We start from the raw sequence: 22,657 nt of genomic DNA on the forward strand, positions 1-22,657 counted from the left end.
TTCCCCCTACCAAGTTGGATTTTTTGGTTTCAAGAGCTTTTCCTTGCTGCTGCTGCTGTGTAACTTTGCTTTGGTTACCTTTAAAGGTAAAGGGAACCCTGACCATTAGGTCCAGTCGTGACCGACTCTGGGGTTGCGGCGCTCATCCCACTTTATTGGCTGAGGGAGCCGGCGTACAGCTTCCAGGTCATGTGGCCAGCATGAATAAGCCGCTTCTGGCGAACCAGAGCAGCGCACGGAAACACCGTTTACCTTCCCGCTGGAGCGGTACCGATTTATCTACTTGCACTTTGACGTGCTTTCGAACTGCTAGGTTGGCAGGAGCAGGGACCGAGCAACGGGAGCTCACCCCATCGCAGGGATTCAAACCGCTGACCTTCTGATCAGCAAGTCCTAGGCTCTGTGGTTTAACCCACAGTGCCACCTGCGTCCCACTTGGTTACCTTTAGTATGTCTCCAAATTTTGGATGCTGTGTGCCGTTTGTTATGTGTAGAAACATCTGAATTTGGGTGGCTGGAATATAGCTTACTGTACAAAAATTGCACCCATTGTTCCCGACTCACTTGTTTCCACCACCCATATGCAGGCACACAGAAGGTTGCTCACTAGGGAATGTGCTCCTTAGGCTGTATGCCTCTTGTTTAGAACATAGTTTCCCAAATTAGGTTAATTATTACACTTCCAAGCAGCTCAAGGAGCTGCAGAAGTTCTGGATGGGGCTGATGGAAGTTGTAGTCCAAAACATTTGGAGGGCACCAGGTCCGAAAAATTCAGTGGTTTGGATCCAATGCTGCATGATTGAAAATTCACTTGCGCAATGGGACTTTCATATACTCTTTCCCCACACGCCCTCAAATCTGCTCTGAAGGATCCTGCAGCCCTATGGAGCTGATTTTAAGGGTGTGTGAGACACTGGAAGGGACAAAGAGGGAGAGATACACAGATGTCTGTTGCATGAGCAGAGCTATAGTGTTCAATACCATCCAGCATGTGGCAGAGTCCTGTGTTCTGATGCTGTCGCTGCTCCAAAATGTCGCAGAGAAGTATACTAGAACACAATGCATGGCAGCTAAGTATTCAGCAGAATGAGCTCTGGAACAGTTGGCGACAAACTTCAATATTTGTTTCTCTGCGAGGTTTGAAAGACACAAACAGTGGGTCAATTTGCCTCCACGGGATCCTGCCAGCAGAGCTGTATAAACCTTGTAATTCCTTCCGTTAATCCAGCCCCCTAGAGGCATCTTAATATTGGGGGAATTAAAAGTTATTCCGCGTGTAGTTTATTAATTTCAGTCACTGAGCTATGGAGCCAAAGGTGTCGGTCTTTCGGAGCTTTGGGGGAGGCGATGGAATGCCGCCGCGCAACTTTCCTTTGAAGATAGCATCTGCACACCTAAAACCACAACTTCACTTTGCAACTTCTTGCAAAACGCTGACTGGCAAATGGGAGCCTGCTCCTCCTTTGGAGACACTAATTGTTTCTGAAAACTAGTTATACAAGTTTCCAGCACAAGACAATTTGGACAGGCTGAATGTTTCTCCTATATACACACAAAGTTATATAGATAAGCGCGTCCATTATTGAAGAACTGACAGCCAGCATTTGGTGAAATTATTTCAACATCAAATTGCGTCTTTTAACAGCTTCCCAGAAACCCCTTTGTGCAACGGCACTAGCATTAGCAATTTCAGTAAACGAGAAATGAAGTGCTTTACCAATCAGGAGGTAATCCAATATCCCAGAATCTTAACTAGAAATTGCTTAAAATGCCAAGGACTGCTCGAGTTTTCCAAATGAGGGAAGGGAAAGTATGACAATTTTATTTTTAACACCTTTCGTAATTTATTCTTTTTATGTCCAGTTAAGGAAAATTCAGGATAGGAATGTTTCAAAAGAAACGAATTGTGCCTTCTTATAGTAAGACTGCCTGTAGCATCTTAAAAGCTGTTGCATTTTCACTGGCATAAACTTGTGTGAACTAGAGTCTATTTCAGGCATAGGCAAACTCGGCCCTCCAGATGTTTTGGGACTACAACTCCCATCCCTAGCTAACAGGAACAGTGGTCAGGGATGGGAATTGTAGTCCCAAAACATCTGGAGGGCCAAGTTTGCCTATGCCTGGTCTATTTTCTAGGATACATGATGCAGCTACTTAAATGAGTACAGTAGGAGCAGGGACCCTGTTTTGAGACACACTCCTTTCTGAGCAACTTGTGAGTGGTGTGTGGGATCAGAGGCCAGAGCAGGCAGAGCTATGAATGTACATTTTGTCCAGAAGCCAAGTTTCTGCACACACACTCACACACCCATTTCCATGCTCCAGCCGGTCAGCAAAAATCATTATCCAAAGTTTAAGGGCACATTCTAGCCAGGCAAAGACATGCAAGAAAGGTGTGAAGCATGGCTAGTTTGAGGTGTGGTTGGGGAGGGGTGTGTGGCCTGAGGAGAGTACTGAAGGCCAGCGTTTGGTCTCTGGTTCCCCACCTCTGGCACATACAGAGAGAGAAAACAAGGGGGAGGTAGGAACTGAATATTCAGAGGGACCATAAAACAAACAAACAGCAAGACATAGGTCTAGGTTCACCACCCACAATTCTAAAAGAAAAGGAGTACAAGATCTAATCAGAGTGGGGCGGGGCTGACACCCACAGCCCCTGGGTATAATGCTATCTTCCTTGCTTTGTTAATTTAACCATCTAAAGTGGGAAAGTTACTTTCAGTGCTGAGAAAGCCACTCCTATAGCTTGTTGATGAGAGAGTATCAGATCCGTTAATCAATTCTAACTCAGACCCTTCCAGACCCCTCTGAGGAGGTTGGATCAGTTACAGAGGGAGGGAGGGAGGAAATACTAGTGAAACCCAAGCCCGAAGGAAACCCAGTTCCAACGGTTTCAAACTCATTGGAAATTTTTAATGTGTGACATTTTAATGTATTTTTAATCTTTGTTGGAGGCCGCCCAGAGTGGGTGGGGTACAAATAAACTACTACTACTACTACTACTACTATTATTATTATTATTATTGAATTGCATGATTCAAATAAGGAGCTAGCTTAACACAAAGTCAAGCCACTGGCCAATTTAGTAACAGCAAGCCTGATTGGCAAAGACTCTTCCAGGTTATAGCAGAACCTACAGCTTAATGGTAGAGCAGATGTTTTGCACGGAAACGGTCCTGGGTTAACTCTGTGGCATCTCCAGGTAAGGGTAGGAAAGCCAGCCCAATGGTCAGATTCAGTACAAGGCACTGACAAACTTCCCATGTTCCTAAGATCCTTTTTAACTGCGGATGTCACGGACTGAACCTAGAAACTTACATGTGCAAAGCATGAGCTCTCGTTTCTACCGTCAACTCCAATCAAGGTCACTCCAGCTGTTGGTTGAAATGATCTAAGACTCCTGGTGGATAAGAGGCCTACTGCGGGTGTGAGGAACCTCTGACCTTCCAGATGTTGCTGTACTACAACCTCTATCAGCTCCGCAAGCATGGCCAATGGGAATTGTAGTTTGGCACCATCTGGAGGGCCAAACGTTCTCCACACCTGCCTTGTTGAGTCTGACAGTCCATTTCCCACAATGGCCAACCAGCTGCTGTTGTTCTCCAGCAACTAGTTATTTAGACTCATATCCCATCTTTTTTCTTGAAAACTTTGTGCAAGGACACTATCGGCCAGATCCATGGAGGAGGTGGAACATGGAACAACTAACAAAGCATCAGCAGAAGATCACCAGGAGGTTCACATGAGTGTAAAGGTAAAGGGACCCCTGACCATTAGGTCCAGTCGTGACCGACTCTGGGGTTGCAGCGCTCATCTCGCTTTATTGGCCGAGGGAGCCGGCGTACAGCTTCCGGGTCATGTGGCCAGCATGACTAAGCTGCTTCTGGCGAACCAGAGCAGCGCACAGAAACACTGTTTACCTTCCTGCCGGAGCGGTACCTATTTATCTACTTGCACTTTGACGGGCTTTCGAACTGCTAGGTTGGCAGGAGCAGGGACCGAGCAATTGGGAGCTCACCCTGTCGCAGGGATTCGAACCGCCAACCTTCTGATCGGCAAGCCCTAGGTTCTGTGGTTTAACCCACAGCGCCACCCGCGTCACATGGGAGTAGATAAGCTCAAAAATCTGCCCAATCTAAGCTTGTTAGTGCTTTGAGAAGGTCAAATGCACTTCCTCAAGTTGTGTCTGGGCATCAGCCACTGAAATTCCTTCAGTGCTGGTCTGAAGTAAGATTTGGATTGCTCTGAGTTGAGGGGGAGGGGGTTGTTCTGCAAGAGTTATTTTTATTATAAATTAAATTGTTGATGGTTTTAGTGGCATTTTATAAATTTTCAAATTACGGTATTGTCTTAATAAATTGGAAACTGCTTTGGTCACTGCTTGACGAAAAGTGGAATATAAGCACCTGAAATAAACACATACATAAATAATTAGTGTATTCACTGCAGGCAGAATTTGGCACCTGGTGGTGTTTCTGAGCAGCCTTCAAGTACACCCCAAGGACAGTTCACAGCATTCAAATAAAAAAGCTGAGAAGTTGCCAAGACAGGTATAGCAGACGGCAGTTCCTATAAAGCCTAAAGATGAATTGTCCTTCAGAAACCTCCTCTTCAATCTGATTTCACGCGGAAAATTAAGGGGCCAGGCAGCAACGGCACCCAGAGGTGCTTCTCCCAATGACTGACTTAGTTTAGTTAAAAGCATTTGTAAACTGCTTGGTGTTTGTAAATTTTCTTATGTGGTGTGCATTTCAAAACCAAACTATTAAAACAAAAATACAACCCAAGACCAATTAAACAACAGCATAAAAGCATATCAAAAACAAATAAAATAGGCATCCAGGGGATTCAAGCACATAAAATAGAGTCTGACCTTACGGGTGAGGGAAAGTCTGGGCTAAAAAAGAAGTCTTTACAAGATGCCTGATGCAACTGATGGTTGTTGCTTCACATATGGCAGAGGGAAGGGACAATAACAGAATAACACAGGGACAATAACAGAAAACACCTGGTTTGGGGGGTCACTGCTGTATGGCATTCAGTGGGGTGCAATGCCATGAACAGAATTTCCCCCAGATAATCTAAGTGGTCTTACAGGTCTATACAGGGGCAGATGATCTTTAGGTAACCTGGTCCCAAATTGCCAGAGGCACTTTTGAAAACATTTTTCAGACTCCTTCCTCCCTTTGGCCTGGATTTGGCAGCCGAAGTGAAGGTTCTAGCAGTGGTTGATGTTTATGGCACACATTCTGCTTTAAGCTTCTACCTGGCAATAAATGTTTTAGACCCGACCCAAGCATGAGGGATTGCGGTCGCAGGGGTGGGGTGGGGGTGCTGTACATACTTTTATTGCATTTTTATTCTGCCCTTCCTCCAAGGAGCTCAGGGTGACCTCTACAAAGGCGTTCTCCCCCACCCATCATGGGGGGGAAAATCCAGAACAGCAAGGGTGTGGAAAGCAGGGTTAGAAATTAGCAGGGCGCCAGGTGCTTTTTGCACCTAAAGATTCTCCATTTGAGAGCACCTAAAAAAGTCTGGGTGCAATTTTTTTGCGCCTGGCTGACACTCAAGGATTACTGAAATGTATGTGCTTTGAAGCCTTGAAGTATATGTTAAGGATAGACAATACGTTAAGGAGTTTAACAATAAAGGGTAGAGTGTTTTGAAAACTGAAGTACAGTCCCAATATTTTTTACTGTAAACTCCAAATTAAACATGGATTAACAACTTCTCTTAAAACTGTGATACTGTGTCACTTATGTGAATTGTGTAATATCGAAGTAATAAATAGAAAGTGTTGCTGAACCCCACCCCCCAATGGCAACTAGACACTCTGTTTTGGCGCCCACAACCCAGGTCCCAGGAGGCATTTGGCTCCTAGCTTTTCTATCCCAGTTTCTAACACTGGTGGAAAAGGAGGAAATAAGTGAAAACCACCATCTCTTCCATTAATGGAGGGCTCCAAAAACACCTTCTATCCATGAAAGCAGGCCTGTAAGGGGCCAGGGACTGGCTACTTTTTTGTTTCAGTTTATAACTTTATTCTAACAAAATTCCCACCCCGATCTTAACACAAGCTCTGCAAAGGCCTCCATAGAAGGGCACTGTTGAAATCATGTGGTCCGGTTATCTATATAACATTGGCAACCAATGCTGTTTTTCTAGAAAAAGAGGGGCCAGAACTCTTCATGAACACCTCCCATGTTCTCTGAGAATGGCAATGGCGCCCACCTGAGAGGTGCCGGAACTTAGTTCTGGCTTAAAAAAAGCCTTGACAGTAACTTGAGGAGGTAGAGGGAATGTTAATTGATTACAAATTATTCCATGGCGATTTACAAATAACAAAAGCACATCAATAAAGTCACAGGGACAAGATTTTGTTATAACCAGAATCACGAGGAGTCCTTCCCATAAGGGAGCTGGGATCTTCCCATCTCACAGGGTTCTTAATCACCGTAGTCAACTAGTTCTAAACCAGGCATCCCCAACCTTCGGCCCTCCAGATGTTTTGGACTACAATTCCCATCATCCCTGACCACTGGTCCTGTTAGCTAGGGATCATGGGAGTTGTAGGCCAAAACATCTGGAGGGCCACAGTTTGGGGGTGCCTGTTCTAAACAAACAACTACTATGCCAGTAAATGACACCATAGCCAAGCCCTGCAGCAGCTTCATGTGCCGAGTTGGTGCGGATAAAATTCGGACCCATCCATGCACCCTCTTATATGCCTTTGTCCCTGGCAGTTCTCTCCTGCCCTCCCAAACTGTGAGTGCCACTTAGGGTCGAGCTATGCATGGCAGAGATAAGATATTGCTGTTGTTCTGCTGTAGCGTAAGTCTTGGCTTTTACTGTTGTGGCTCTATAAGGTCAGGCTACAAAACATTTAGTTACTTTGGGCCAGAGCAGATTGGTGACTAATTCAGGGAGGGATACAGGGGAAAAACACAAACATCAAAGAGACTATTGTGGAATTTACTGGGGGGGGGCACATTTGGGAGGATAAAGCAGGTATTAACAACACAATTTTATATATGCCAGCGTAAACAAACCCATATACAGTGGTACCTCGGGTTAAGTACTTAATTCGTTCCGGAGGTCCGTTCTTAACCTGAAACTGTTCTTAACCTGAAGCGCCACTTTAGCTAATGGGGCCTCCCGCTGCCACCACGCTGCCAGAGCACAATTTCTGTTCTCATCCTGAAGCAAAGTTCTTAACCCGAGGTAATATTTCTGGGTTAGGGGAGTCTGTAACCTGGAGCGTCTGTAACCTGAGGTACCACTGTACATCTCCATCAGGCTGCAGGACAGAGTAGAGATGGGAACCAGCACTGTTCCATTGCCTCTGCAGATACCAGTTGCCTTTGGGTCCCCCTTCCAACTACAGTGGTACCTCGGGTTACATACGCTTCAGGTTACAGAACTTTGCTTCAGGATGAGAACAGAAATCGTGCTCCGGCGGCGCAGCGACAGCAGGAGGCCCCATTAGCTAAAGTGGTGCTTCAGGTTAAGAACAGACCTCCAGAACGAATTAAGTCCTTAACCTGAGGTACCACTGTATCACCTAACTGCAGCCATTCCACCCTCAGGCTCCCTAAACCAGAGGTTTTCAACCAGTGTGCCGTGGCACCCTGGGTGCCTTGAATGATGGTTAGGATGTGCTATGGGCAACACTGGCCTCCGGCCTTCTTTCCTTCTCTCTCTCCTCTGATGCCCTCTCACATCTCTGCCTCCCAAAGGCTTGCACAGCTGTTTGTTGCAGCAGCCCTGGCTACAAGCTCCCCAAGCGAATGGTGCCTCTGGGGCCGGCCAGGGGGTGCTTCCCAGGCCCCTGTGTAAGGAGGCAGCTCTCTCTGGGGGTAGAGGGGGCAGCTCAGAGACCAGAAGCGGCAGTTCCAACAGCCCAGAGGACTCCCCAAGAGAGAGGAGAGGCTGAGGGAACACTCCAAAAGGGAAGGAAAAGGGCAAGGGGGGATATAACTGGGCTCCTGAGCCTCACAGGGTAGCCGCAGAAATAATGTAGTTGGTCCAGGGAGCCACGGATTCAAAATGGTTGAAAACCTCTGCCCTAAACTGTTTCCTTCCCAGGTGGTCGTCAAGAACTAGTGCCCTAACTTGCCTTTTTCCTCCTCCCTTCTCCATCCCTTTCCCCTTGTATGTCATGTATTTTAGAATGTGAGCCTGAGCACAGACCTGCCTATAGAACATTGGAAACCTTTTACTAAAGAGCAGGGCAAAAATGCTTCATCTCACTATTGCTGCTGCTACTAATAATGTCTAGGTAAAGGGAAAGGGACCCCTGACCATTATTAGGTCCAGTCGTGACCGACTCTGCGGTTGCGGCGCTCATCTCGCTTTACTGGCCGAGGGAGCCGGCATACAGCTTCGGGATCATGTGGCCAGCATGACTAAGCCGCTTCTGGCAAACCAGAGCAGCGCACGAAACGCCGTTTACCTTCCCGCTGGAGCGGTACCTATTTATCTACTTGCAGTTGACGTGCTTTCGAACTGCTAGGTTGGCAGGAGCAGGGACCGAGCAACAGGAGCTCACCCCGTCGCAGGGATTCGAACCGCCGACCTTCTGATTGGCAAGTCCTAGGCTCTGTGGTTTAACCCATAGCGCCACCCACGTCCCAACTAATAATGTCTACCAAGACATAAACCTCATTAAGTTCAATGGTGGCAAACATGAGATGGCTGCCTTAACCTCCAATATTCAACTTGCTACAGCTAGTATCAATTCCTTAGACGCAGTTCTTCACCTCCTTCTGTCATCAGTGCTCAATCTCACATTCAGTACACCTTTTAGCAACAGACACCCTGGCAATGAGAGCTCCCGGTGCTGCTGATCATAGATTAAAACAACAACATCAACAACAACCTGGTAGAATGTCTCTTATTATTATTATTTTCTTTAATCAGGAGGGTAAAAATGCTGCAAGTCCACTGTAGTTGCTATGTAGGGTTATCCGTTACCAAGGCAACAGCGTATATCTTAGTACTAATGGCCTGTCCTTTTGCCAGGCAACAGCCTTGTGATGCAACTGCACCTGTCTCAGCTATGCGTTGCTATGGAGACGTTCTAGTCGCTATGGTTACCATCACGCTAATCGCCTAGCAAGGGCAGACATACAGCCGTCTCCTGCAAAAGCCCAGCTGTTCCTCCCAATCTCTGCCTGAAGATTGATTGTCTGGGTCATGTGACGGAACGCGCGGATCAACACAGATGCACGAGAACCTCATTAATGTTACCAGAACGAAATTACTTTGCATGTTGCTGGCTTCTTAAAAGCAGGGAAGAAGTGATATAACTTGAGTGGGGGGCGGGCGCAGAAGAGTATTGCACCACCCCCAAAATCCCCATCTAAATACACATTTAAAATTCCTTATCGGCTTTTAACACGGGCAACAGACATATATATCTGCAGCCAGGTAGGGTGCAGCTTAGATCTAATTTGTGCAACAGGTTACACAAGTTTCTAAATTATTATTATTTATAAATTTGCCTATTGTTGTCCTACGTGCAGATGTGATTTGATCCTCCGTTTCTAGAAACAAGTAATTCATTTCCCGAATGGTTGTTATGAAAAGCAGGCGGTTTGATACCCCGTAATTATCTCATACTTTCCCCTGAGTAGGACAAACAAGAAACAAACAATCACTGTTCAAGTGCTTCCATTTCCCCCCTCCAATGGCATTTCAAAGTCACCAGCCCTGGGTTCACCTTTTTTACAAGATGAACAGGAGTGAGCTATGGCAACTAGGCATAACCACGAACAGACACACTCGCCTCACAGAGCAGGTAACCACAACAGCAAGGGAAGCTTCCTGTTACCTAGAAGCAAAAGTTTATATAGCTGCATTGACAAAGCGACCTACCAAGTAGGGAGCTAGGAGGACAAAAAGCACCAGCGACCTGCTTCCAAAGAGGTACACATCTATTCATGCAAGCAAAGAGGAAACCCCAGTCGGTTTCCTTTCCCTTTTAAAACTCCAGCTATGGCCCTGAGCACAAGCAGCTAGAATGTTTTTCAGAAATTTCCAAAGGAGCACTGGAAACTTACAATGACAAACTGCAAATGAACAGGTCGGTTCCTCCAAAACCGGTAAGACATACTGCGGCTCTAACCGACGATTTAAGTACCAATAAGTTTAGGGAACTACCATGCTTTCTGCAGCTGCTGTAGTCCTTTATGGCAGGGAGTGGGCAGAAGACAGACTGTGGTCTAATTTCTCTCCACTGGGCCACCAATGAGAGCTAACAGGTTGCTGTGTTTCTTGCAAAAAAACAGTGAATTAGGTGGGTTTTAGTTTAAACCAGCAAAGGTGCATCCTGTGCTGTTAAGCAAGATTACATACCTGGGATCGCTTATCACAATTAGTTGTGCCTTAAAAGATCCCAAATATGCACAATTAGAGCTAAATTTACATACCAAGAGTGCATACTTTGGATCTTTCAACAGTTAAAGTACAACTAATTTGTGATAAGCGCAGTAATCGCCTTTGCTAGCCCATCAAGCAGTGGAATTCTAGTAAAAGCTAGACTACATAATGTAGTTAGCAGCTCTCCCCGATTTCTAGACCTTGCCTGATCCAGTATTTGAGACAAGACAAAAGCAACTGCCCATGTTAAAATTATATTCAAGTTTTCTTACCTTTGATATGCCTGAGGAGACGCTGGAGGGGTGCTGAACACATGCGAATATGGGTGATAGGGGGTCTTTTTCAAAGCCTGGATAAGATTTTGTCTATATTCTGGGTCTATACACCATAAAGACCCTTTCCCAATACTCTGCAAAGGAGGATAAAAAAAAATATCATTTTAAGTGACGTAAGTGTATCTCTAAGTTTTTCAGAAAACCGATAATATTCCTTCCTGCTTATGAAGAACAACAGATCTCATTTTTCTGCTACAAATGCTAGTTTAGGTGCAGCTGTATTTCAGTTTTGATGTTTAAGAAGGAATTGGGGCAGTCTGATATTGTATGTAAACTGTGAAAATTGCTACTACTGTGCTCTGTTCAGCAGTTTTCTGGAAATTCTCTCTCCCTCTCTGTCAATGCAGCACACATACCACATATTGAAATATCATAGTTATTCTTCACGGCCAAGTTGGAAGATAAATAAGCTTTGCAGACAAGAAACTAAAACTGTTATTCTCTTCTGAGTGTTGTAAAAGAAACTTGGAGGAAGGTGGGCTTAAGCTCCCTAAGCAACTTATTTTAAAAACTAAGTGTTCCTAATACCAGAAAGCATGAGTGCCACCTTACCACAAAAAAACTTAATCCCTTAACTCCACCTACTGTCTGGTTCACACCAAGTGTAATAATTAAAATAAATCTGAATATATGAAGCCTAGGTTTCTGTGTGGGAGATCTAGAATTTCAGTTTTAGCCTGAGAGAATCGTAATCAGTTTAGCTTGCCTGCAACAGGTAAGGCTTAAACAAAATTTACTAGTTATTTTCAAGTTCAGAGGATTCCACTTCTATTCCCTTGCAACTGGTAATAATGGGTGGAATTCAACCAACTTGTCCTTGTCAGTGCAAACAGAACTTGAGAGCAGAACTATATGTGGAAGAAGGCAAGGAGGGGAAATTCTGTTGTGCAAGTGGAAGTTCTTGCACTAACAGAAAAAAATGCACTCTTGAGTGGCAGAAACACTACTGATTCAGGAACCAAGCACAGTGGGTTGTATCCCACGAAGTCTGCCTTCTATTAGCGTAAGGACTTCTGCTTGCACAACGGAGTCTGTGCTCGTTACCCTAATCTTCTCTGAGGGGCATGTTCAAAAAAATACCAGGATGGACAACACATCATATCCCCATTTATTACACTACTGGGAATGTGCCACCATTATTAGAAGGAATTACAACTTTTCAGGGACTCCCAGATCAGGTCAGTCAGGAAGGTTTGCATAGGGAATGTTTCCATCCCCAAATTCAATTACAATTCATACAGATGACTCTATCTTACTTTGGCAAGGCAACCATCCAAGCGCTCCACTACGGGTAATGGCTCAGGGCATTGCTATTAAATCTATGTTCGAAACAGTACTTAAAGAGCACCACTTTACTACAAGAAAACTGGAGTGAAACTAGAATAACCTGAAATGATGGGCTGCGGACTCAATGGCCATGTGAACTAGCAATGAGCAAATCTTAGCCGTTCTTCTTAAAGTTCACAAGTAAGAGCTACTATAGCCATTCTTTTTTGTGATATCATACAAGCAATATAGCTGGTGAAAATTCCAAGATGCATCCAGGGTAGATGTGACTTGGTGAGGAGGAACGCCTAGAATGCTACAGTAGCCTGGTTTCTTGTACAGCTTCAGCAGCTTGTCTATTAAATATTTGGCATGAATTAACACAGAAATATAGCAGGCAACTGTGGTAGGTTTTGCTATGTCAGGAGGATTGATAAAAGGCTCCCAAAGCAGCTTACAAATAACCACAATGCAATGCAGTGCAGTGCAATGCAATACAACACAATAAAGTCAAGTCAGTCTGCGTCTCCTGGCTTACAATGAAAAGACACGGCACAAAAGGAAAATGGATTGAGAAGGAGGAAAGAAGTGAACCTGGGTTCACACCCTTAGTTACAAGTTGTTCTAATGACCAATATGGATGGGAATATTCAGGAGAGGAGAAAGTATTAAAGCTTCTCAGAACCACTAATAAAAGCACAGATTTAAAAAGTATTTTAAAGGAATTTAAAATAATACATACATATATACATTCACATAGGTAGGAGGCTTACATGAAGAAGGGAAAGCAAAACAACTTACAGTCATACCTCGGGTTGCGAACGTGATCTGTGCAGGAGGCACGTTCGCAACCCGCAGCGCTGTGCCTGCGCACACGCGTGACGCGATTCGGCACTTCTTTGCATGTGCGTGATGTCATTTCGCGCTTCTGAGCGAGCGCCGAAACCGAGAAGTAACCCATTCCGGTACTTCCGAGTTCGGTGCGGTCTGCAACCCGAAAACGCACAACCCTCAGCATTCCTAACCCGAGGTATGACTGTATAGCCATATATATATATATACACACACACACACACACACACACACAAAAAGAGAGATTTTATTTAAGTGACCAATAAGGTTTTAATGATAAAGGGATTTAAGATTCCAAAAGAAATAAGCTCAGTGAGGAGCACCTTACAATGGTAGAAAAGGCCCTTGTTTAAAAAGGAAGCTAACAAGATGAGAAATTAATTCACAGCCTTTTTGGGTCTCTGTACTTACATGGAGAAAAATCCTAATCACTTTCAATTGAGTAAGTTAGTAGGGGTTCACTAAAAGGATGAGATGGCGTGCTCTGGTGTATAAGAAATGAGGGGGAAATGGGAAATCATGAAGGAAGAGTATGCGTGAGTATCCATTAGCTGCAGGGAGAAAGTCAGGTGGGCCAAAGCTCAGAATGAGCTCGGGTTCACAAGAGAGGTCAATAATCATAATCATAGGTTTCTTATGCTATGTTTGAAGCAAGAGGAAGGACAAGCAAGTAGTAGGTCCTCTGCAGGGGAAAGATGGAGACAGAGAGAAGAGAGAACTGGTCAACACCTACTTTGCCTCTGTCTTCACTCAAAAGGAAAGCACTGCTCTCCCTGGTGAGCTGCAGCCCAAGACAGAATAAGAGGTAGTAAACAAACACCTAGTTACTTTAAATGAATTCAAATCTCCAGGGCCTGATGAGCTGCACCCAAGGGTACTACTAAAGGAGCCTCTTTGAGAATTATTGGGGAACAGATAAGGTCCCTGTGGACTGGAGGTAAGCAAATGTTGTTCCCATCTTCAAAAAGGGGTAAAAAGAAGACCCAGGTAACTATTAACCAGTCAGCTTGACATCAGTACCAGGAAAGGTCCTAGAACAGATAATTCAACAGTTGGTCTGTGAGCACTTAGAAAAGGATGCTGTAATTATTAAGACCCAGAATGGGTTTCTCTAAAACAGAGCTTTCCAAACATTTCATGTTGGTGACACACTTTTTAGACTTGCATCATTTCATGACACAGTAATTTAGTTTTACTAGCAAACTGAAGTTTAAACCAACCCCTTTCCTGCCCTGGGAGGAGCACGGGCAACGTTCATGTGACACACTTACACACTGCAGCTGACACACGTCGTGACACACAGTTTGGAAAGCTCTGCTCTAAAATAAGCCGTGCCAGATGAAACTCATTTCTTTTCGATAGAGTTACAAGCTTGGTGGATCAAGGGAATGCACGGATGCAGTGCATCTTGATTTCAGTAAGACTTTTGACAAAGTCTCCCATGGTATTCTTGTGGATAAGTTGGCAAACTATGAGCTGCATTGCAGAGAGTTGGACTAGATGACCCTCAGGGTCCCTTCCAACTCTACAATTCTATGATTCTATGAAAATGTGAAGCAGCCAAAAAAGGCTGATCACATACCAGAACTTCCAATAAAGAGAAAGTTTGCTCGGTGTTACAGCCTTTTTCAGTTGAGAGCTGTCAGTGAGCTAAGTTCCAGGTTGAAGTATCCTTATCCCACTAGCAGAATGATTACATGTGAGTTGTGAAATGCTAAAGGTTTTTTTTTAAAAGCAGACACTGACAATATTTTATTTGATATGGAAAAGGTGTGAAGAACACCTTGTGTGGTTCTTCAGGAAGGATAAAAACAACCCTTCACTTTTCCAAATCAATGGAGTTTAGACCAATCACTCAGTGATTGAATTTCCATCTTTCCAACATTTCGCATGATACTCCACCACACTTCGAAAGCCGTAATTCAACAGAATCTTATGATAAAAAGTGAGGAAAGGGGTGGGAAGGAAGAGCCCTTTGATTACTTTTGTCTCCAAGGCAACAAGTAGTGCATATGGAGTGGATTAAGAGCTCCCGGATCACTTTTGCAACACAATGTTTCAAACTCCTCAAGCACAACACTGCAAGTCATTCATCCATTTGCTTTACTTGTCCTTCAGTGATTAATGAACGAAAACTGGTGCTGATCAAAGCACAAGTCACAGAATAGTAAGTGACTTTATTTATTTATTTATTTATTTATTTATTTATTTGCAGCAAGTTACCTGAAAGGTATATCCTCTCAGATACAAGAGGGGAAGATTAAATTGCTGAGGTTCAAATTTTGTGCACAGTACACACACACACAATCCATATGGAGCTGAACACAGACAGGTTATTGAATTAAGGACTAAGTTACTGTATTTGTTCCTGCACTGCAGGGGGTTGGACTAGATGACTCTTCATGGTCCCTACAATCCTATGATTCTATTGGGACCTTAAGAGAAGGCCTTATACCGTATTTCCGCGCTACAAGACGGACCAGACCATAAAACACACCTAGTTTTTGGAAGCGGAAAACAAGAAAAAAAAAATCTGAATCCCACAAGCCAGGACAGCCAGTGGGATCGCAGTGCAACAATCCCACTGGCTGCCCTGGCTTATGGGATAGCCATGCGCAGCCTCTCCCGGGCAGGGGAGGCTGCGCACAGCTAATCAAGAAGCCAGGGCAGCCAGGAGGATCGCAGCGCAGCGATCCCGCTGGCTGTCCTGGCTTATGGGGAAAGCCCCGAAGAGCCGCACACACGCTCCACGCGGCTCTTTAAAGGGAGGGCTTAGCAGAGCCTCCCGCCTGCATTCGCTTCATAAGATACACACACATTTCCCCTTACTTTTTAGGAGGGGAAAAGTGCGTCTTACAGAGCGAAAAATACGGTACGTAACCAAGATCAATTTGAAAGTACCAGCTCTGTGTCAGAGTTGAGCATCTGCTGGGAACAAGAGGAAGGAGAGGCTACTTGATTCAGTCCTCCTCCACAAACAGGCATTGGAACTGCATTAGCAGCCCACAAACAGCCACGGGTTCCTGTGCACAATGCGCTCTGCGCAAAGTCCCTCCCCCTTTTAGCCCTGCAGAGCATTCTTTAAGAGGAGCAGAGTGTACCCAGCAGGGTGACCCAAGCGTGCAAACTGGGCTGATTAAACTAAGACTGGCAGGAGGTAGCTGAATCATGCATGAAAAAGGAAATATGCAAGAAAATGTAAATTTATGGTCAGTTGGCATAATGTTATACAAATTATATGACCAAGAATTGGGTCAGAATTTCTATCGCTTGGGATCAGAACTGTAATTTCTTTTTAACACATGGGCATGAACACACAGCCCTGGTACAGAGTGTTTAGGACCATGATGCTAAGTTCAGATCTGCCTCAAGTTTACTCTTATACAATGAATCACCCTCAGCTGTCCCAGAAGATTATTATTACTAATTGAACTTATGACCCACCCAACTCAAGATGGTATGCCCTCACAACAATCCTGAAAGGAACTTTAGGACAAGAGATAGTGACTGGCCCAAATCCACCCAACAACTTCGTGGATGAGTGGGAGATTTGAATCTGTGTCTAGCCAGTCATAGCCTAACCTGTTAACCACTACAGTATCTCATTCTCAGATTGGACAGGAATTGGCCATGCCTTAAGTACAACAGGGCTTCAGACTCATATACTGTTTCCAGCATGAATTGGGAACCATGGTACATATCTGCTTTAGATTGTAGGAATATTATGCAAGTCCTGGGAGTTCAGGAGACAAAAGGGCAACAATAGTTTGGTTTTATTCACTGAGAATCAAACAAAAGCACCAAATTGCAGAAAGACAGGTTAAGGCTATGATGCTAAGCACACTGCTTGAAATACGTTCCACTGACATTAATGGAATTTACCCCCAAGTAAAGCATATTTAGCATCAGGCAGTATCTTTTAGGATGTGCATCCTAACAATGGGTTCTACTTCAGATGGCAATAGCAAAATAATTTTGTTGGGATCCTCCGTGCCACACATCTCTGCCCCCCAAAAGATGCCGAAACAGACAAAAGTGATCAGCCCCATGGAATATGATGTTTAAGCACAAAGTCACATATCGTTTCCTCTGGCTCTGGCAAATCCTCTTGGTATTACAGCTCCACATTATGCCTTTGCTACTTGAAATTTAGAGCTGGCAACCTCAACAAGCTTGGCACCTTAGCTACGTTTCTCTCGCCAGTTTGCATATGCTCAGAGAAATAATATTACAAATGTGAAATGCCCAGATGGTGAATTTAAGACAGGGGAAAAAAATATTTTGCTACAATGATATATCACCCCCCTCCTCATCCCCACCCCCCGCCCTAGTCTCTCAAATCTTTAAAAAGTTTAGCTGAATCCCAAGGCCCTAAAAGCTGCTTCACATACCATGTGTGTATATGGGTATAAGTTACAAACCTGTATTGTGTATGCTGCAGAACAACATCAGGAAGCTTTACAGCTCATTGTGGCTCCCAGCAGTATGTTTCAACAATGTAGGGGAAGTGCACTTGAAAATATGTGAGCTTCAAAACATCACAGTTTTATCAAGCACATAATGCCAGTTGCCCAAAGCTTTTTTTTTTTTTTTTACAGTGGTGCCTCGCAAGAAGAAATTAATTCGTTCTGCGAGTTTTTTCGTCTTGTGAATTTTTTCATCTTGCCAAGCACCACTGTGCATTGACGGTTTCCCATAGGAATGCATTGACTTTTTTTAAAAAAGGCGCAAGACGTTTTCGTCTTGCGAAGCAAGCCCATAGGGAAATTCGTCTTGCGAAGCAACTCAAAAAACGAAAAACTCTTTCGTCCTGCGAGTTTTTCGTCTTGTGAGGCATTTGTCTTGCAAGGTACCACTGTATTTTTTTTTTGAGAGTGAGGTCCACCTTTAACCCCAGCCTCCTACAATCATGGAATTTACTGCCTATTTTTTTAGCCATTTAAAATATTTTTATCTCGCTACCTCATTACAATCATTGTTCAAAGTGGCCAATGATGTAAAAAACATTTGGGGGGTTGGGTTGGGGGTTGGGCAGGGGAAGCCAGCTTTCAGAAAGAAATCAACAGCAGCAAGGCCCCATCTGCAGAAAAGCAGGCCATCCGAGAGCATCCTCCATCAGACCCTACGGCCTGGGTTGTATGACACAGAAAGACAAACTACTGGTCCCTTTTAATCCTGAGCCATGCTGAGCTAAATCAAGGTTTGGGCTTAGCATGTTATTCGAACCCAGGCTTGTGGCTAAGCTCTCCTCCCTAACTACGAGGGGGTCACAGTTAGTCATAGTTTAGCTTACCATGTCATATGCGAACCAGCCCACTGTAGAACAATGATATCCTTCTAGTTCTCTCAACACTACCATTTTTCTGCATTACCTCCCCCACCTTACCTTTGTGTGTTCCCCCAAAAAGGGGGGGGACAAAAGAAAATGATTGGATTCCAGGTGCAATTTAATTTAGGTTGGTCCATGACCCAGTCTGGCACACCCAACACAGCAGCTGAAGAACTGAAAGCAAACCTAAAGTCCAACAGTCACAAACTCATTCAGCGCTCCTCTGAAACGTATACAATTGGGTTGAAGCAATAAAGGCATGTCATATTGGTGTGGACAACAGCACACAGGAATTAATTTGTGCCAGATTTTCACCTACTCCAGAATCTGGTTTTTCCTACTACATCCAGTAGTAATAGCTGATAAGTCAATTTCCTCTGCCAAACTTTACCTGCTTCCAAAATATTTTTGATCAAATGCTTAACTCCATTCTCTGTCTCTGTCTCTCACAAACACACAGTATTTTAACCTCAAGCGATACTAAGTATGCATCTCTTTCAATCAAATTTAAAGAGTGTGTGTGCACATTAGGGTCAATGGTATAACTTCCCTATACACATTTAACTATATTTTAAAGGCCACAAACAAATGTTGTATCAGCCTTCCCCCATTCTGTATACACCAGATGTTTTGGGCTATGACTCCTATCATCTATGGCCACTGGCTTTGCTGGCTAGAACTGATGGAAGTTGTAGACCAGCTGGAGGGCTCCCGGTCTACCTGCTCCATCCTAAGCAAACTATGCTGATATAAAGCTCGACCCTACTTACAGAACTATGTTTTATATTGGCTCCTAAGGCATTAAAAAAAACCCCCAAACTAGCTGATATTCCTACTTCTTAATTCAATGCATGCTCCACCCGCCATCTCCAGCGCTCCATGTCATAATGCCCTACAAGGAGGCATGAACTTCTGATTATCTGCATGTTGTAGATATTGTCTCACATGCCATTCAGCTAAGTGAAGCCATACTGTGCCTTCTGACTGACATTTTGGAAACCGGGCATCCAAAATTTTCATGGGTGTCTGCAGAACCGAAACACACATTTAATCATCAAAACAGAGCAGCCAGATGGATTATTCAGAGACGCTAACCACTTTGGTCCCCCATTGACTTCAGGCATTCAGCTGTGAAAATTTTGGCCATGCATCTGGTGATGGGAGCACATTAGAGGGTTGCTATGAGAACATGAATCCACTGGCAGAGCTTATTCACCATTCCGAGATTTTAAGGGAAGAGCCCCCTAATCGTATTGACTGCACCACAGCTGCCATAAAAGCTAACCTTACTGGCACACCAAATCCAAAAAGGAGAGGGTGGGGAGTACAACTGAGAGCCATTAATAGGCCAAAAGTCAGCAGAGGATTACGCCACTCTGCATTATTGCAGTCTTCCTTCATCTCAATTATGGAAAGACTTTCCGACTGAAGAAGAGTTTTCCCAATTTGCAAAGGCTTCTCCAATAACAATTTCACAAGAAATGCAACAACGGGGCTGTTCAGCCGCTCCTTTTAAAATAATAATAACAATATCCATTTTGTATCGAATTAAGACTTTCTGGGCAATGCGGCATGTAGGAAATTGTGGCTCTTGAATGCTTAAAGAAATGATGCCTTGAGCTTTTCAGCGCACCTGAGGCATGCAATAATCTCTCAGAAATGCACTTTGGGGAAGAAATGCTGGCTTAAATAATGCATCTGCTTTTCACTAAAGGAAAGGATGCGAAAACAATTTAAAAAAAAATAAAAAATAAGAATTACCAGAGTGGATTTGCTGCAACTCATGGAAACACCAGCACTGGGGGGGGGGGGCATTTCCGTAGGGTGGTAATTCAACAAATCAAGCCCACTGTGACCATTTATGTCTGGTTGTATCAGCAAAACCGTGGCCCAAGGTTGCCAAGGGCAGAGAAGCTTTGCCATGTACAAAAGGGAACTTGTGCGGTGATGAACGCTCCTCTTAAAAGCCAGCGCTGTCCTACTGATTCTCAAAGAGGCGGGCGGGGGGGGGGAGGGGAGCAAAACATGCTTTCCTTCCAGCAATCTCTTCCGCACTTGAGTTCCATCAGTCGAGCAAGAAAGAGATCTTTCATTCTGCGATGCCTTAAAAGCTTGGGTGGGTGGGAGTAGTGGGGGACCAGCATATCACAAACCCAATGGTACAATCATTTGGTACTGGACACTATAGAATGTAGGGTATATTTATAAATTCACAACCTGACTTCCCACCATTTGTGAACCAATACCCAGTTTTTGCCAGTCAGCATGAAAGAGTTGCAGTTATCCTTTCTTTAGTGATATTTTGAATTTCGAATAGTCAAGTCGCCATTGTTTAGAATTTCTAAAATGTGAAGTTTCGACCAACTTCTGCTTCTATAAACAGTAAACTGGGAAATCTACATTGGCAACCTGTTAAGACAACAGAGTTTGGTACTATAATGCTGAAGGCAACTGATCTGAAGTCTACAAACTGCAGTCATACCTTGGTTTTCGAACAGTTTAGTTCTCAAACGTTTTGGCTCCTGAACACCGCAAACCTGGAAGTGACAGTTCCAGTTTGCAAACTATTTTTGGAAGCCGAACGTGTGATGGGGCTTCCGATTTGCTGCAGGAGCTTCCTGCAGCCAATCAGAAGTCGAGCTTTGGTTTCTGAACGTTTTGGAAGTCAAACGGACTTCTGGAACGGATTCCGTTCAACTTCCAAGGTACGACTGTACAGTACTTGCTTCCAAAGTACAGTGGTACCTCGGGATGCAAACGGGATCCGTTCCGGAGCCCCGTTTGCATCCCGAACGGAATCCAAGACGCGACGGTGCGTCTGCGTGTGTCACGTTCCGCCGCTTCCGCGCATGCCGTCATTTTGAGCATCTGCGCATGCGCGAATGGCGAAACCCGGAAGTAGCGCGCTCCGTTACTTCCGGGTTGCTGCAGAGCGCAACTCGAACGCACTCAACCCGAAGCACATTCAACTCGAGGTATGACTGTAGTTATTCTTCCTATGTTTGGATAACACTGCTCAAAGACTGCAGCCTGCATTCTCTCTCAAGCTACAATCTGGAGGGTGTTTAATTAGAAGTAAGGCACACAAAAATAAATTGGACCTATTTCTCAAGCAATTGTTGAGGCCCGCATATCATATCAATGCTGAGGCTGCCCAAAGCAACTAAGGTATTTATATCTTTAAAAAATAGATATTCATTTGAATTCAGCAAAATACGTCTGTGATTTTTCTAATACAGAACAAATAAAATCGCAGAAGAATTCCTAAAGAAAAACAAATGAATTGCCAACCATTACCGCCAGTTACATGCCATTTCAATCTCCTGTAATGGCACATACAAATTACAAAGTGCTCACGCAGTCAATAGATTTTCTACACTCCTTTCAAGCATTCTTAATAGGAGTGGGGCTGTCTGTAAGCTCCGTCACACAGTTATTAACACAACATTTTAGACAATGTAAAATAACTTTCCAATAAGTGTTTTTATTAAGAAGAAAAAACCAGGTGCCTTTTTATCTAAATCAGCAGTAGTAACACACTGTAACTTGCGCAGAGGAACAAAGTGTGCTTTTTAAATAAGGAGACTAAGAAAAAATGGAAAACACCACACACACGTACAACAACAAAAAAATGCTTGCCTTCTGCTCCGAATGCCACCTCCACAAACCATTTCATAAAAGCCAGTTGCAAGAGCCAATTGGTGGGAGGTGCTTCTGAATAGTTATGCAAAATTACATCACAGACACACTTTCCTTGACTCTTTGGAAGTTCAGGGAAGTTCAGTGGAGTAAGAATGCTGGAAGGAGAACCTACAAATTAAGAAAATGGTATCTTGTGCAAGAGGATCCCTGACCCCTTCGCCCTTCAAGAGAGGGGGCTCTTCCACACTTCCGCTTGCCTAATACCTAGAAAGCACGGGTCCGAGAGGTTTTCCACTTGTCCCATGCTTCCGGGCATGGGTCTGAGTGGTTTTCTGTTTGCTCCATTGCTTTCCCCGGGGAAATCTGCTTGTTACCGCTGAATCGGAGCAAACGTCAATCTGCAGAAAACCCAATTGACATTTGCTCCAATTCAGCAAATGAATTCAGTTACGAGTGGGTTTTCCCGGGGGAAAGCAGCAGGAAAAGCAGAAGTGTGGACAAGTTCTTAGAGAATATTTAGGAGACAATATTGAGCTAGATGATCCAATGGCCTGACTTTGCAATGTCCCATGTCCCTATAGGCTTTTCTCTCTTTTTTGGAGAGCTGTTCAACCGTTGTTGATGCTGCTGCTGCTTAACCAAATGTGTTTCTGACCCGGCCATTGTTAAATGAGGATCCAAGTCTTTGGAGGAAATCATGTCCTTTAAATGGATGGTGGGTACACTCTGCCTTACTGACATGCAGGTGTGTATAGGTTTGCAACCTAAAATACACTGCACTTCCACCTTACAAACCCAGCTGACTATTTCAAGGCTCTCTGAGGATAACAAATGCTGATATCAGGAGAACAAA

General features: G+C 44.2%; 2 protein-coding genes across 12 annotated transcripts in view; one reads left to right on the top strand and one right to left on the bottom strand.

Moving 5' to 3' along the window:
• Positions 1–22,657, bottom strand: part of FOXN3 (forkhead box N3) — a 197,172-nt gene that overhangs the window by 98,382 nt on the left and 76,133 nt on the right. For all 9 annotated transcript variants that reach the window (XM_083437669.1, XM_083437667.1, XM_083437668.1 and 6 more), the window contains exon 3: positions 10,653–10,789. In XM_083437669.1, the coding sequence (XP_083293795.1) occupies positions 10,653–10,789 (137 nt within the window). The remainder of the gene's footprint in view (positions 1–10,652; positions 10,790–22,657) is intronic.
• Positions 9,672–22,657, top strand: part of LOC310677396 (lysosomal enzyme trafficking factor-like) — a 74,516-nt gene continuing 61,530 nt past the window's right edge. The window contains exons 1-2 of one of the 3 annotated variants that reach the window (XR_014511146.1): positions 9,672–10,103; positions 14,604–14,750. The gene's annotated coding sequence lies outside the window, so the exon portion shown is untranslated. Of the gene's footprint in view, positions 10,104–14,603; positions 14,751–14,974; positions 15,001–22,657 lie in introns of those variants that run through there. The other 2 variants (XM_083440296.1, XM_083440297.1) reach the window with 2 other exon arrangements.

Source organism: Podarcis tiliguerta (genome assembly GCF_965153285.1).
Source record: "Podarcis tiliguerta genome assembly, chromosome: 1".
NCBI lineage: Eukaryota > Metazoa > Chordata > Lepidosauria > Squamata > Lacertidae > Podarcis > Podarcis tiliguerta.